Raw genomic sequence first — 12,154 nt, 5'->3', positions numbered from 1 at the left:
AGAAAATGATCAGGATAGAGTAGGAAGCATTAATTATACAACTTGCCCTCATACTTTCAAATTTTAGGTTATTTCTTTTTTCTCAGTCCACAAAAGTTGATGACCAGAATTGACAATAAATGAGTATGTTCATGTTAAGTACAGACTGAATAGCTTTGTCACTAAATACAAAGTCATTGGAGAGAGAGCAGTTGCAGCCTTCAAGATACAAAATCCTCAGTAACATCAAAGACATCCTGAGACTAAGGATTTTTTCCAAAGATTAAACCAAGGAGGCCATGGAAACTCCTGGACAAAGGAACACTTTCCTCTTTTTCCCCCAACCCTCAGCCAAGGGACTTGTCATTTTCTCTATGCTAAGACTTTGTGAAACTTCGTATTTTTATTTAACTCAACTCTTGAGCAAAAGATATATTGTTCTGCATCCAGGCCAGAAAACTCTCTGCTAAGAATTTACAAGCAGCCTATGGGGTTTTAAGGTTTCAAATGGAATGGTCACAAGCCAGGATTTGCAATCACATCCCAAAATGAGGCCTGTGAAATAAAAAATAAAATAATAATAATAATAATAATAATAATAAACATAGGCGCCTTTTGAACTTTCTAGTAGGAATTGTGGGCAGTGATCATTGGCTGATCATTTTAAAAATTGGCTGATCATTAAAAAATAATAATCATTGGCTGATCATTTTAAAAAATAATCAGAGTCAAGTCTGTATGTTGGAGGAAACAATAACCCAGCACCGAAACCTACCCACCTTCTTAACAGAGGCTTTTTCCCTTAGAAAGAGAATAAACCACAATTGTGGTAAGCCAAAGGCGCATTGTCCTTTATTTATATTCCCCTTTAAGTGGTAGGATTGATACAAGGTAAGCTACTATGGATATGGCAGAATAAAAATTCTCTTCAAAATAGTTCCATGAAGCTTAGAGGAAAGAGCCTGCCATCCTCTGCTGGGACGTGTTCAAATGTGTGCTCATAGCACATGGGCTTCCTGCAGCAGGGTGGCCTGCAGAATGGCAGTTATCCACAAAGATGGCTGAAGGCTTCATTCACATGCTGCTCTGCACTCCCACAAGCATCCCCGGCTGTAAGGGCTGTTCTCTCCCACCACACGTGACCTATCAGCTTTCAAAGGTGGATGTCAGAGACATGAGTAAGGATAGTTCAAGGTTCAAAGCCTCTTGAATGATGCCAGATGGAAGTACCATGCATTGCTTCTACAATAAGAAGTCTATCATGTAATCAGAAAACCAGCCCACCTTTATCCCACAGATGTTCTACTGAGGGCCTTCTCAGATAATTCCCACTGTGTTTCTTGCTGGGCTATCTTACATGGAAAGACCCCTCACCTGGGAAGTTTCTACCTGTGGTCAGGATGTGGCTTTTCTCCTGTGTTCTGAGTGACCTGGATGGTGCTCTGTGGCTACCTTTTCCTCCCAATAGCACCAGCCTTTATGTTTTAATCCCTGTTTCCAAGTTCTAAGACTGCTAATGCTGCACATTCTCATAGATGATTTATTAGTCTCTTTAGGAAGGTATATTTCTGCAAGGATCATGTCATTTGCAAGACATATGGCAGAAGGGAGCTTTAGTTAAGGCATGGTGAACTAAATTACATCAGGTTTTGCCTTGGCAAGGACACCAGATGGATGCCTTTATGATGAAGTGGGTCTCCTCCAGCCTTTTCTTTTACGAAGGCCTTCAACAGGTGTTTCCTCTGAGGCATATCTGTTTTCCATAACATCAGAAGGAAAAAAGAAATGAATGAAGAATGAAGAAAGCTGTCTGTGACAGCTTGTGTACATAGATCTTGCTTTTATTATGATAGGAAAGTGTATAGCGAATGATTTGCTATTCTGAGTCAACTTAAAATATGCTTGTGAGAAGAATATCTTCCATTTGCCAAAGGGCATTTAATTTTCAGATTAAAGACTCTTCATTCGTTATGGGTGGGATAGGGGGTGGGAGGGTCAAGGAGGAGAAGTGTGGAGAAGATGAAGAAAGTGATCAGAAGGAAAGTAGTGGCACTGGTTTTAAACTTGAGTGCTGAGGGCAGTGTGTAGGAAGCCACCTCCCTAAAGGGAACTGGATGCATTATTTCAGCATCTGAGGGAAGATGTCTAGGAAACAACACATGGAGAGAAAATAAGCTTCTATGAATGAGTAGTAACATAGTCAGTTCTCCAAATTCTGATAAGCATCAAAACCAGACTTGGGCTTATCTGTGTTGCTTTTAACAACCTAGGCATAAAGCCATCACCATGGTTCTGTCTGGTACCATTAAAAGAATCAGCATGGGGGAGCCTGGAGAGGGTAGGTGGAGGGAGTCAATGAGGAAAAAAAGGGGACATATGTAATACTTTCAACAATAAGGATAAATAAGAGAGAGAGAGAGAGAGAGAGAGAGAGAGAGAGAGAGAGAGAGAGAGAGAGAGAGAGAGAGAGAGAGAAGAACACGCCTGTGCGGCTCTTAAGATTCCGGGTTGGGGCTCATGACTTAGGGATATTTAAACCACAAAAGGTATTTTAATTCAAATGAACAAGGTAACCCATTCTGGTAAAGCTGACTTTGAGGCTTATATCACAACATCTTCTGGCTAGGTAAATGACTAGAATCCATTAAGTTTGTAAGTAGGTCTTAAATGGAGGGGAAAATAAGGGTTGAACCTAGGCCTTGGCTGGTGTCATTAGCAATTAGCCTCTCCACTTTTCCAAACCCTTTGGCAGTGCCCCATCCTCCCACTCCGGCTTTTCCAACTGGGTCTTCTCTCAGTCCAATCACTTTAGGTCTGACACCTCAATCTCAGTTTACCTGAGTTATTTTGTCTGAAAGAAATATGACTTAAGGTATTAATTTAGAAACTAACCTGGTAAAAAGAGAGGGAGAGAGAGAGAGAGAGAAAAAAAAAAAAGGCCTGTCCTTATGTTGGAGTCTCGGACTTTGGGCCATGTGTTGAATTATAAGCTATATTAATTCACAGGGAAAACCCCTAACCCTTCAGCACAGAGAGCAATCAGTTGTATTGCTCCTAGGATGTAGAGTAAAATCTCACAGGAGAATTCTGTCATAGGCTATTGATTACAAGGGCAGAGCCTTTAGTGTAAAATAGTATTGTGTATCTCCAAAAAGGTTTCAAGGGATAGTTAAAATTATCTTACCTAATAATGGAAAAACATGCTAATTGACTGTACCTTTGTGATGCCCACAGCCAATCAGGAGTGAGTAACCAACAAAGATGGCTGTTAATTTGCATATGAGGCTGCTCTGGGCCTCTGATCAGCATAGGAAGGTAGTAGGAAGGTAGAAAGGTGGCTCTGGTTCAAAGGGAAAGGAAGGCCCATTCTGGCACAAATCTTTGTGCATTGGGCTTCTAGTTTTTAAATATAATGAAATAAGTGATAAAAAGTTTTTGTGGTGAAATAAGTGTGTGAAACACTTTTTATACAAACTTTATAGGATTTTATTTTTGCAAAGCTTTTCAGGACCTTCTTATGCTAAAGTGTAGTGTGAATCTCAAAGAGGCAATACTTTTCTCAAAATTTATTTGACTAGTACACAAAACAGTTCCTTAGATCTTTTCTGTTGCTGATATTCCACAGAACATGTTCTTTAGAAAAGGCATTTATGTTAAGACAGATTGGACTTATGCTGTGGTAGCAATTAATGAAATCCCAGTGGCTTAGCACAACAAGTGTGCATTTCTTGTTCATGTTGCATGTGCAACACAGGTCAAGCAGGCCAGGGCACTCTCTTCACATAGCCACTCGTGAATTCTGGCTGGTCTTCTCTATGGCAGGTTAGAGGAGAGCCTGAGAATAGCATGGGGACTTTCACTATGTCAATCATCACTTCCCACATTCCATTGGCCAAAACAGGTCATGTGGCCCCTTCCCACTGCCTGTATGCTAAGGAAGGAAAGAATTGGATGTCATGAGCCCCAATAATCTCAACCACAGGATTATATTGAAGCACTAGCTTTATAATTTGTTAGCTCTTTGTCATTTATCCATAACATAAAGGGTGTTCTTTAAAATCTCTTTCAGAGACAGAAATGCTCATCAAATATTTCAATTGCTTCCTACATTCCTCAGCCCCCTTATAGTTAGCAGGACGCATGTAACTAGTTCTGGTCAATGAAATATGAGCAGAAATGATGTATGCCACTCTGGGCCACAACGTAAATACCTGGCTTGATTCTCCAGTTCCTTTCTCTTCCCTTGCCTTAATGACTGAGGAGGATATATGTGCCAAGTGTGTCACCTTAAGATGGTAGAGCCTCTGTCCTCTTAAGACATTGAATGGTTGTGTGAAGCAGACAAATCTGTTGACCTGAGTTATTATAGGTAAGAAATAACCTGTTTTGTGTTAAGCCCCAGGTATTTTGATGTCATTTCTGCATACTCTACTTAGATTCTCTTGACTTAAATAGGTCCTTTTGAATATTAAATTTTCTGTGATTTTAAGAGTTTATTTTATTTTCTAACAAGCAAATATTCATTCCTTAGGATATGAGTAAAATTTTTCAAAAGATTGTCTAACCCTTTTTGGTGATTGAATATTTTATATGATAAACTTTGTGCCTAACTGCAGTATAGGGTAATCACATGGAGGGCTTTGCCAAGATCTGATCAAGATTAGAGCAGAATCTAGTTAAATGCAGGTCAGTGATGGAAGTTGTAAATAATTCAAAATGCATTTAATCAGAAAGGATGTTTCAACAGAGACCAATAGGAAAGGTGTCAAAAGGAGAGGGGAAGAAAACTGACTTAAGGAGAGAGATGCTACCCATGCCTTGACCTCACAGCCTTTAAAATTTTATATTCAAGTTCCCAAAACACCTCCCATAATTTCCCCTAAGCAATAATATCATTATGATACTACTAGAAGTCTGGTCATGCAATATGTGCATAGGAGGGTGTCTCTCAGCCCAGCCTGCATCCTCTCCAATCTGGGACCCCTCAGGGGATGTCTGACTGCCAGTTTAGGCCATTGGACATCTCTCTCACAATCTGGGACTGCTGGCTCCTAACTCCTCTGCCTGCCTGCCTGCCTGCCTGCCTGATCATCCCTAACCTCTCTGCCTGCCTGCCAGATTGCCCCTAACTACTCCTACTCCTGCCTGCCTGCCTGATTGCCCCTAACCACCTCTGCCTGATTGCCTGATCACTCCTAACTGTTTCCCTGCCAGCCTAATTGCCCCTGTTGGCCTGATCACTCCCAACTACCCTCCTCTGCAGGCTTGACAGCACCCAACTGCCCTTCCCTGCCAGCCTGATCACCCCTAACCTCCTGCCAGCCTGATCTCATCCCTAACTGCTCTCCCCTGCTGACCTAATCACCCATAACTGCCTCTGCCTCAGCCCCCACCACCTTGTGGCTTTGTCCAGAAAGAAGTCAGACATCTGGAAGATGGCCGGTTGACCCAGTCTAATTAGCATATTACCCTTTTAGTAGTATACATAGATTATATAGGATAAGATTGCTAAAATGGAGTGTGTGTGGTGTGTGTGTGGGGGGGGGGGGGTAAATGAGCCTTTTTCAGCAGGAAGAGATGCTCTTGGCAGACAAAAATGCATAACCCCTATATCTGGACTGATAGCCAGCCATATGCACTGCCAAACTGGTTATTTAAAAATTCAACTGCTTTCTTACATCTTACACCAAATAGCTGTTGCCCTTAAAACCTTTCCTCAACCCTCACCTTAGATTCTGCCTTCACAGTTCACCCACATTAGGTTCTGATTGGTCAGTTTCTATGCCAGTCAGTGTCTCTGGGCTGTGAAAGCTGCAGATCAGGCCCTGCCTTTCTCTCTGGGCCTCTCTCCAGGCCTAATCTGCAGCCTGTATGGCAGTGGTGAGGTCATTATGCCTCTAGCTCAGCCCTAACCATACCTGCCTCCCCTGCCCACCCTCCTCCTCTACTACCCCAACTGCCCACTGGCTGCCAACCTTGCTTTGATAGGAACCTGTAGGCTGTGGAGGAGGGACCAAGAGGTGCTCCATGTACTTCCTGATGACTGTTCATTTGGTCATTTTGGTCATTGAGGCCATTGGCCTTTTATTATGTAGATTGCTTAGGGGAAAATTAAGAGTAGAAAGAACTACCTTCAAAGCATATATAAACTAAAGTAAAAGGTCTGATGTGTCTGTTAAACAAACAGAGATGCACACACACACACACACACACACACACACACACAAACACACACACACACATCACAAAATCCTTGTGACTTTTGCCAAAAGTGTATAGTAGATCTTGAGCTATGATATAGTCTGGACATTCAGCTCTTGTGTCCTATTCTGTAGTGTCAGAAAGCAGAAGTTATTCTTCCCTTTGGGCTCAAGGTTCTAATTAATTTCACATCTTGGCTGTGTTTCACCAGAGCCCCATGTGGCCTCAGGCTAACTCTCCATTCTTCTTATTTAGGAATATTCTCTTGGAAGAATCTGACTATTTTGATAGCAGCGGCATGTTTTACTGGTGTAAAGCAACCCATTTGGAAAAGGTGATTCTGGTAGGTGATCTTGCACCAAATCTCAAATAAAATAAAATTTCTCTTAGAGCAAATGGTACTCTCTCCCTAGTTATAAGTACCTGCCTTTTCTCATTGTAAAATATGAATTTTGGAGGAAAAACACATACCCTACCAGCCAGATGTGACATTTTACAAAGACTATGTGTAAAAATCCTGGGATTTAAAACAATTAGATTCTTCATCTACTTTTTCTCCCCTATAACAGTTTAGCTGAGTCAGTTATTCAGAATAATGTTCTAAAACTTTACTGTTTTGCTAGTAAATCTAATTAATTTAAATGCACAAGGAAACCCCTTATTTATCAGAACTCTGCAGTCTTTCCTTTATAAAGTAACTAGAGGCCAGATGCACAAAATTCGTGCACTCTAGGGTGGGGGGATGGGGTCCTTCAGGCCAGGTTGCACCCTCTTGCAATCTGGGAGCCCTCGGGGAATGTCCGACTAATGGCTTAGGGCTGTTCCCCCTCCCCCAGGCCTAAGCAGTCAGTCAGACATCCTTAGCCTTGCTGTGGAGGCAGGAGAGGCTCCCGCCACCACCACTGCACTTACTAGCTGTGAGCCTGGCTTCTGGCTGAGCAGCACTCCCCTGTGGGAGCACACTGACCATCAGGGGGCAGCTCCTGAATTGAGCATATGCCCCTGGTGGTCAGTGCGCATCACAGTGACCGGTAGTTTCACTGTTTTGTTGATTTGCATATTAGCCTTTTATTATATAGGTAAACATTTTCCTAATCTATTGGTTTTAAAGTTTGAATTCCCTATAGTAGTTTTTTTTTTAAGTTTGCTATATTTATATGTAACACATAAGCCAAGCATGCATCTCCTAAATGCCTGCCCCCTACAACTTGAGTGAATCCCTATAGATATTAGAATCCTGTCTCTATCCTCTCAAGATAATGAACTCTGTTCACTAAAATGCCAGCAACTAAAATATAAAAAGTCTTGTATCCTAGTGGAGGCTCTAGTCTAAAGCCTGCTATCTGGATCTCCATCTATTCTCATTTTTCAGAATTAGAAACCCAAGTTTAATCTCAGTGTTTGGTAAATTTAACTAATAAAAGGGATTTGCTTGCATGTTGTATGAACCATGTATAATATTTTCAACTATGACTAATTGACAATGATGCATTTTTTTTATTTCCAAAAGTAGTTCAGTTTGCTTTTTTTCTGTTACACACACACACACACACTCCTTGTGCCAGTGTCCTGATACAATATTTCTCAATTTTTTGTTAAAGCATGATAAATTATTTGATCAGAAGCACAAAATTGTTAAAGCTGTCATATGAGCAAGAAGATTATTAGGGTTACTAAAACTCACTATTTTAGCAATTATATCTTATTCTGAACTCAGCAAAATAAACACCTCTTGAGCAGGCACTCAAAAATGTTTTCAGTGGGAGGGACATTTTTGGAAAGGTTTGGAAGTTGCTTGCAGATAGAGGCATACAAAAGACTGAGAAATGGAAATAGAAGATGTTTTATTAGAACATACTTATGAAGTATGAAAACAGGTTTCTATGATAGCTATTTTCTTTATGAGACTTGGTGTAGAATATATGTTAGGACACCAACTTGAGTCTTTGGTAAGTATAGAAGGACTTCTAGTTTAAGATATTGGAAGGGTTTTGAAACTTGTGACCCTATAGGAGAAATGTCCAGATTGAAAAATTCAGGGAGTCTTTGAGCTAGGTTTAGTTTACAGAAGGGTCAAATGGAAGTGGTTGATTTAAGTTACTTTAGGACAAATAGTGAATTCTTTTCTTTTCCCAAAGACCACCAACTTTCTTAACCAGAAGACAGTTTTGTGCCACAGTTTCTTGGGGAAATTGCCTCTTTAGCTGTGACCATTAATGCACTCTGCCATATATCTTGTTTCTAATTGTTTAGATTGACTTAGAAGAGCAATTGTTGGATTATAGACATGTTGCATTAAATACTATTAGAGGCTTCATTATTCTAGTTAAAACTAATTGGTTTAGCTAGAAAGGATTATTTAATAGATTTGGTTAAGATTGATATCACTCTTTAGGAAGGCTTTCCAGACTAATATCTTGATTTCCCCTCAGATGGGGATTACTTTTGGAAAGAGAGTATGTCTTATTATATGCTAATTTGAAAGATTCTAATTGTTGAGATGTCAGATGTTACTTATTTATCCTGTTAGATTTCAGCACCCCCTGTTTCATAGAAGCTTGTCATTTAACCCAGCTATGGACTGGCATGAGGGAGAATGGTATAGCTATTTGAAATATTCTGAGTCTTCAAGTGCTCAGGCATGTAAAACACATTAACACATGAAATGATTTTAAATACATTTAACTTGTTGTCCACCATCTTCCAAAAGTCCTCCTCTGAAAATCTAGGAATTCCCTATGATTCACATTTGATCAATAATTATTGAACAACAGTTAATGAGTTGAACACTGTACCCTAAATATATAATTTAGTTTCTACAGCAGGATTAACTTCTATTTATTTTTAAACCACTTAAACTTAAAGTCAGAGAGATTAAGTACTCTGTTCATACTCTAACCACTAATAGCAAAACCAAAATACCAAACCAGATCTAGAACATGCTCAACTTTACCCCACCTCCATGAGAGGAGACAGTGACTCATTTCCTGAAAGAAATCACATAAAAGACTGAAATAAATTTCCTTCAAGAATACCATTCCTTTTTTTTTTAAGTTACAATTATTACTTTTAAAAGTCTCTATGGTTGTGGGGAAACCCTTATCTAAGTCTTCATTATGTATATTACTTTATTTTCAAATTAGAGCTATAGGAGAGATATTAATAACTGGCAATGCCAATAAGAGTATGCAACATATCCAAGTGTTTGGGATCAAATGGACTTTTTATGGCTTCTAATTTCGCTTGTACACTTTCCATGAGTAATTTTCTCAACTCTGCAAAGAGTCTATTGTATCAGCTCAATTTTTACAAAAACATGATAAATCTTTTCATCAGAAGCATAAGATTGTCAGAGCTGTCACATCAACTAGAGACTATTAGAGTTGCTGAAACCACCATGTTAGCAATAGTCTTATTCTAATCTAAGAAAAATGGTTTACATTTAAATACTAAGTTATATCATGTGAAATTGCTGCTATTTAACCATTTTTGATGCATAAAAAGGGAATTTCACATGGTCCAAACTAATATGAATTCTTAGATGTAAGAAAATGCACTGAAAACTGCAACAAGTTGGGCAACTTGATGTAATTTTCAGGGCTCACTGGAAGACATAAGTTTAGCATAAGAATTTGGAATGTTTTAGTATATCATTGAATCTTATTATAGCACATACAAGGCTAAACACAGATAGTGAAAATAAGATATTTTCCACATCTGGTTCAGTGATTTCACATTGAATTGATGAATGATGTTGCTCTAAGTTTTAATTGATGCACTCAGGCTAAGAGAAAACTTATAAAGGGGAAACAAGAAGGAAGTCCACAAAAAAGATCAAAGTATAATTGTCCCACTGTGAATAAGTTCCATTTTTTATGAGCAGTTTGCAAAATTCTGTTATCTTTATGATGTACTCCTGTGGATGGACCTCAAATACTTTGGGTAAGGGGAAAGAGCCCTCTTTGAGGGACTATCATGTTGTTTCTAAAAATGACTAGATTCCGGCATGCTTATGCTTAGAAACGAACTGACAAGTCAAAACATGAGTTTCGGAACCACATTGTGGCTTGTATCTTTGGAGATGCCCACTCAACGCTAATGGGACTTCAAAATTTTGTAATGCCCTTGAGAGCTAGCAACTATCCCCGGCAGGAGCTGAAGGACATTGTGTTCATTGGGTCTCTGGAATACCTGCAGAGAGAATGGCGATTTCTCCGGAATTTTCCCCAGATATACATTCTGCCTGTAAGTATTATATAAGGGATAGTAAATATTTAAAATGATAATAAAAAGTACTACTACTTCTACAGCTACTACTGCTGCTAGCTTGCAGTCATATAGTGGTACCAGAAGCTGAACTATGCATTTTACATATATTAACTAATTTAACCCTCAAAATACCTCGCTGAAATAGATTTTTAAAGATGTTGAATTTTAGGCATGGAGAAAGTAAGTAACCTGTCCCAGTTGTGAGACTATGATTTAAATTCAGACATTATGTTCAGGAGCCACCATGCTTAATGTTTATGACCATGTTTTATAGTCTTAATATAAATCAGACTGCATTTTTTAGCCTGATTCTGACTTAATGTCTAATGCCAAGATGATAGGGGTCAGTCTTAATGCTCTAACTTTCTCATCCTTTCTGGAGACATATCTTTCCTAGAACATGCAATGCCACATGGTCCCTGATAGATATATGAAAAGGAGGAATTAGGTTTACATTTCTGAGAAATGGGTAAGTTATGTATGTGGTATTATGGTTGTAATTGTATTTATCCTGAACACTCATAAATCTGTATCCTATTATATGCAACCATTTCTCTGGATTAAAAGAAAACACATTATGTGTCTCATGAAACTGCATCAAAGCATTTGATTTTTATGCAAGAATTCTGATGGTGTTTAAGGAATATTTTTTCAAACTTCAAGAATTATTTTCCCAAGAATTTCATTTGTGTGTGTGTGTGTGTGTGTGTGTGTGTGTGTGTGTGTGTGTGTTTAAGTTACCATGTTTCTCTTCACCACACCCTTAGATTAGTTCAAAGAAAGGAAAAAAAAAGATAATGATCAAAATTCTTCCAATTCAACTAATATTAGAAATTACTTATAGTTGAGTCCAAGGTACCTGAAGGTGGGGCTAGATCTATCCCTATTTTTCCACCAAAGAAAAGAAGCAACCACCACTTTGCTAGTTAATCTGGAACCAACAAGTGGGTTCAGCTACAAGTAAAATTGTGAGGATAGAAAGTTTGCCTTTAGATCTATAACTTCTCCTTTTTCTGATTTTTTTTTCTCACTACTATTTTCCTTCCTCATTTATCTTCTCCCAACTGAGTCATTTAAATGGATTTAGGCTCCCCATTCTCTTCCCTCCTTTGTCTCATCCTGACTTGCTCTCAGGAGAAGGTCTGTAAAATGTAGTCACACTAAGATATTAATAATTGGTAAGGCTAACTGTGTCAGATACCAGGTAACAAAGTCTTAAAACCAAGTCATTTGGAAGCTGGAGAGTTGTTTGTTCAAAATTATCACCCACAACTGTGAGCCATGATATAAAATTTGTCCACCTGAGAAATTCTTCCTCTGCCCCGTTTCTCTCATTAGGGCTCTGCACTCTATACTGCAGACCTCCATGCAGTCAACATAGAAGAATGTTCCATGTGTGCTGTCTTGTCCTCCTCATCCATGTCACCTTCCCAGACTTCAGTAGACGCACAGATCATCATGGCCACCCTCAACATAGGATCACTGCGGATAAGCTACTCTGACCCGACACCCATAGATACAGGTAAGAACAACATCCTGACAAGAAAAGGCTAGGGAGAATGGAATAAAAAAAGAGAATCAACCTCTTTCTGAAGGACTTTGATCATGGGGAGGAGAAGTGGACAGTTTAGTCCTTGAGAATCCTAAGTCAACTGAAAAATGATACCCTTCTTCTACATGGAATGCATGTAGTACTTTTCCCATT

At 39.2% G+C, this 12,154-nt stretch overlaps 1 protein-coding gene across 1 annotated transcript in view; it reads left to right on the top strand.

Annotated features, from left to right (window-relative positions):
• The window catches only part of KCNU1 (potassium calcium-activated channel subfamily U member 1), a 119,649-nt gene that overhangs the window by 83,642 nt on the left and 23,853 nt on the right, over window positions 1-12,154 (top strand). Inside the window, exons 20-22 of the mRNA XM_036457143.1 lie at window positions 6,436-6,523; window positions 10,201-10,425; window positions 11,788-11,965. Coding sequence (XP_036313036.1) covers window positions 6,436-6,523; window positions 10,201-10,425; window positions 11,788-11,965 — 491 coding nt within the window. The remainder of the gene's footprint in view (window positions 1-6,435; window positions 6,524-10,200; window positions 10,426-11,787; window positions 11,966-12,154) is intronic.

This window comes from Pipistrellus kuhlii, unplaced genomic scaffold (assembly GCF_014108245.1).
Source record: "Pipistrellus kuhlii isolate mPipKuh1 unplaced genomic scaffold, mPipKuh1.p scaffold_m20_p_3, whole genome shotgun sequence".
Lineage (NCBI taxonomy): Eukaryota > Metazoa > Chordata > Mammalia > Chiroptera > Vespertilionidae > Pipistrellus > Pipistrellus kuhlii.
This window is presented reverse-complemented; position numbering and strand designations above follow the sequence as displayed.